The sequence below is a fragment of the Bison bison genome, unplaced genomic scaffold (genome assembly GCF_000754665.1).
Source record: "Bison bison bison isolate TAMUID 2011002044 unplaced genomic scaffold, Bison_UMD1.0 scf7180017864484, whole genome shotgun sequence".
In the NCBI taxonomy this organism is placed as follows: Eukaryota; Metazoa; Chordata; class Mammalia; order Artiodactyla; family Bovidae; genus Bison; species Bison bison.
In genome coordinates, this window is record NW_011495044.1 from 3,451,270 (window position 1) to 3,455,878 (window position 4,609).

The window sequence follows — 4,609 nt, forward strand, 5'->3', positions numbered from 1 at the left end:
GCCGGGCGTGCCAGCAACTGTGCCGGGAGCGGCTGGCACGGGCTCGTGCCCAGGAGGCGGGCAGCTGCCAGCCCCCCGCTCGTGCAGCGCGGGGGGTGAGGACACCCCCCAACCCGGGCTCACACCGCCTCCTCCCACACCCCCACCAGCCCTCGGGGCTGGGGATCCCCGGAGGACAAAGGAGGAGGAGGGAGCCCTGCTGGAACGGGCTGCGGGGAGGAGAGAAGGGGGAGCCCTGCAAGCAAACCACTGCTCAGCCGGGCTGTCGCAGGACCCTCCTCCTGGCCTCAGGGAGCAGCCCCTCCCTTCTATACCCCACCCCACCTAGGACCTACTGGCCAGCCTGGGCGGGATGGGGGGTAGGGCACCACCCCTCCTGATCCCACCCCACAACAGCCAAGCTGCTCCAGGCACTGAGGGAGAAGGGAAGTCCCCCTCCACGGGGCTCCTCCCCACCCATCCTGGGGACAGGAATGGGAGGCACCCAGGTCTGGCCTGAAAGCTCCCAGGGGAGCTGGCAGCCAGGAAACACAAAAGCAGGCAGAACAACTCCAGGGGTGCTAAGTGGAAGGAGCACCAAGATCCAGAGTAGCCTGGAAGGCTTCCTGGAGGAGTCCAGCACTAGGGAAGGAGGGGCTAGAGTGTCAGAGGAAGTGGGAGACCCTACTTGGATGGTAAGGGACAGGGAGGCCTGGCACGCTACAGTCCATGGGGGTAGCAAAGAGTGGACATGACTTAGCGACTGAACAACAATAACAACCTGGATGTGGGACAGCCACACTTCCGGACCCTGTAGAGGGAGGGAGACTTCCTGTCCAAGCCCTCGGCCCCGGACCTGGAGACCCTATGCCCTGATGGCAACTCTTCCAGCCTCTCCGGCACCAAGCCCGGTCTCTCTTCGGGCTTCAGCCTGCTGGGTGCCTTGCGCCTGCTGATGATCTTGCCTCCTCCAATTCCTCTCTGCAACACCTCTGAACTGTCATCCCACATCCCTGGTTGGGCCACAGGGCAAAAGTCAAGCCCTTCCTGATCTGGCCCACTCGGCCTTTCCCATGACACAGCCCTGCCCCCTCCAGGAGCCCTTAGTTCCAGCCTGGCACGCCCAACAGTCTCCCAAACCCAGCGTATGAATTCCACCTCCCTGTCTTTGCATACACAGTCAATATCCCTTGGAAGTCTTTCCCCCAATTCTACCCGCCTTCCCTACCCAGTGAAGACAGACCAGACTGCCACCCAGTGAAGACAGACCAGATCGAGTGCCATATTCTCTGGGAGGGCTTGCCTGGCTCCCCAGGGGATCTCCCTGCTTTCACCACACCCCTGTCCCCCAGCCCTGTCCCACCCAGTCCCCACCCCCCAGCCCTTCCTGCCTGTAAAACGCAGGGCTTGGGTAGCCCTGATGCATCCTGAAGGTAGGTCCAATGCCTCCCCCACTGGTCCCCCCACTCTATCTATCACAGGGTTCAGTACACAGCAGGGGCTGAAGGGCAACACTTATGTGGGGGAGGGGAGGGAAGAAGGAACAATGGGTCCCTGGCCCCAACCCTGGCACCTGAGGTGTCCCATAGGCTCTGTAACCAGAGGGTGGCTGGGAGTTGGGAATGGCCCCTCCACCCAGCCCCTGGAGGGACTGACTGGGAATGGGGGAACAGGTGGTGGGAGGGGTGGGAATGAGAGGGGAAAGAGGCTCCCTGGGGAGCTGGATGCAGGTGGGATAGAAGGAGGACAGCCATTGAGGGGATGAGACGGGAAAGGCCAGAGGTCTTTCTGAACAGCCCTCCTCCGCTGCTGCGGGGGTCTCTGCCAGGGTCTAGGTGAGGAGCCCAAGCCTGAGGACCCCTCACCAATGCCCCAGCCCAGGGCAAGCCTTCCTGAGCCCAGGCACAGGGAGAAGCAGTGTGTCCCCAGCAGTGTGGTGCAGAGGAACCCGCATCCAACGGGCAGGCGGGAGGCCTGGGCCATCATCCAGGGCCTGCCGCTCACTGATGACCTAAGAAGAGTCCCATTCCCTGCCAGGGCCTCAGTCTAACAGTCTGCAAAATGAACTCATGGGACTATATTATCTCCAAGTACCTTCCCAATCCCATTCTCAGATTTAGATCCATCCCTGTTTGAAAGTTGCCAGTGTCCCCCTGCCACACCCAGGGCAAGCAGGACACTATTCCAGAGGCTCTGGGTCCCTGGAGGGAGACACACAGAGATTGGAATCCAGCTTTCCCATCTACTGACTGTGACCTTGGGCAGTTTGCTTCTCCACTCTGTGCCTCAGGGCCCAGTTCTGTAAGTAGTGACAGTAAAACCCACCTCAGGCAGTGCAGAGGGCATTAAAGGTGACACCTGGCACAGATGCCTAAAGCTGCCTGGCAGAGGGCTTGGCCCTGAGACCCTCAGTGCACTGTAGTTTTTTCCCAGGTTCAAGCCTCATGTTCCCTCTTGCCATCTTCCCCATCATCCCTAACCCTTCAACTCCAATTGGAGCTCCGCCTCCTGCAGGAAGCCCTCCTGGCTTGCTCTGACTCACAGTATCCTCCCTGGTATCAGCACCCTCTGCACTATCCACTCACTCCTTTACTCTTTTACCAGACATGCACTGGTAGCTCCTGGTGCCAGGCTCTATGCTTGGTGCCATGGGCACAGAGATTGATCTAACCACTGCCACTGTTTTCCAAAGAGGGTGGGGAAGGGAAATGAGACAGGACACAAAAGACTAAGACTTATGACAGGTAGGGAGAGGACCTGAGCTAGCGAAAAGGGATTAGGAAAAGCTTCCTGGAAGAGGTGTCTGAACTCTGCCCTTGAGGACAGGAACTATCCACAAGGAGAAGCGGAGGGTGGGACAGTGCAGGGGAGGGAGGTGGGAGCAAAGCACAGGACCCACTTAGGAGGAACAAGTGTTCTGCTGGGGGCTGAGCCCAGGGGGACCAGCTAGAGGATGGAGAGAAAGACTCAGGCCTGCTACTCCAGTCTGCGTCCCCACCCCGTAGTGGCCAGAGAGACAGAGGAGCTGCCAGCATAAAGGCTGAGAGCCATGGGCTCCCAGGTCAACTCCCAGGTCAACACAGCCACCGGGCATCTCGTGCTGTTCATGTCCACAAGCCTCCCCTCCTCCACTGGCACACCTCCTTCCCCTGACACTGCCTACCACCACCAGCCACAGCCCTTGCCCTCCATTTAGGCATGTCTCCCTCATAGAGACCCCCTCTTCCACAGGGAGCCTGACAGCTTACAGGCCCTAGGCATGGCCTGACCACCCCTACCCCCCAGCCTCCTCTCCTCCAAAGGCATTGACTATCCCCATTCCCCAACAAGTTAGCCAGGGGAGGATCTGGAGGCCACAATCCAGTCAAGACCCCGTCCTCTCCCAAGATGGCTCCCCCCTTTCCAGTGGTTGGTACTGAGGCCTCCCTGGGGTGCCCCTCCCCCTTCCCCCACCCCCAAATGCATCTGGGCTCAGAAAATCAGGGAAGTGGGAGACAGACAGCCTGGGGTGGGCACAGACAGATCCCCAGGTCTCAACACCCTGCCCTCACACCAGCAGGGGTCATCACCAGCCCACCATGCTGATCCAGGCAAGGGGGGGACAGCAGCTGCCCCATGGAGAACTCAGATCACCTGACCAGTTCCCCACCTTAGACTGGCTGGTGCCCTAGGGTGAACTCCTGGCACTACAGAAAGAACTGTGGGCCTAGGGTCGCATTCCTCACCCTGAGGCCAGCTTCAGGGAGGGCAGTGGGAAAGATTTGGGAGGAAAGCAGCCACCGGCCCGGTCATTATTTCAGCTCTTTAAGGAGGGTGCCCTGGTGGAGAGGGTAAAACAAGAGTAACAGAAAGCAAACTCGGGAGGTAACAGAGGGGTCCCCAGTGTCTGAGGCCTGAGAATAGGCTCTTCAGCTATGCCCCCAAGGATGGGGTGAGGGTATCCTTCGGGGGTGCCTCAAAGTGGCAGTCCCTTGTCACCCTACCAGACCTCCCACCCTGCATCCAGAGCATGCACACAGCTGCTCCCAGCACGCCCCCGCCTGTCTGCCGGCCGGCCCCACGCCCTGGGCACACACTCTGTGACCCCTGGGGGTGCCCCAGGGTTTCCCTCCAGGCCAACTACCGGGTGCCCAGGGACATCTAGCAGCCCTTGGAAGCCCCAGCCAACGGCTCTAGCACCCCTCCCAGCCGGACGCCCCCACCTTCCAGCCGGCCGAGCTGTTGCTGTCGCCTTTATCCTTGAAGTAGGGCACGTAACGGACCATCCAGTCGTAGATCTGCGAGAGCGTGAGCCGCTTGTCCGGGGCGCTCTCGATGGCTTTGGTGATGAGGTCGGCGTAGGACAGGTTCCCCCACGCGTTCCGCCGAGAGCTCTTCGCTTTCCGCAGCGGTCCGACCTCCGCGCCCAGCGGCGGCGCTGGGGCCATCGGCGGGGCCGTGGCCCGGCGCTCCGGCCCGCAGTCCTCGGCGCTCTCGGCCACCCCCGAACCCAGCGCTCCGTCCTCGTCGCCGACCAAGTCGGGCTGCGGCAGGGGCCAGGTACACGAGCGCGGCCGGCTCTGCGGCGCGAAGTCCGGGTCCACGTCCACCTGATGCGCTCGCAGCTTCGCAGCCATGGTCCCGCCCGGCT

General features: G+C 61.4%; 1 protein-coding gene across 1 annotated transcript in view; it reads right to left on the minus strand.

Annotated features, from left to right (window-relative positions):
- Nucleotides 1–4,595, minus strand: part of FOXO6 (forkhead box O6) — a 64,512-nt gene extending 59,917 nt beyond the window's left edge. The window contains exon 1 of the mRNA XM_010862807.1: nt 4,182–4,595. Coding sequence (XP_010861109.1) covers nt 4,182–4,595 — 414 coding nt within the window. The remainder of the gene's footprint in view (nt 1–4,181) is intronic.
- Between the last annotated feature and the right edge of the window lie 14 nt (nt 4,596–4,609).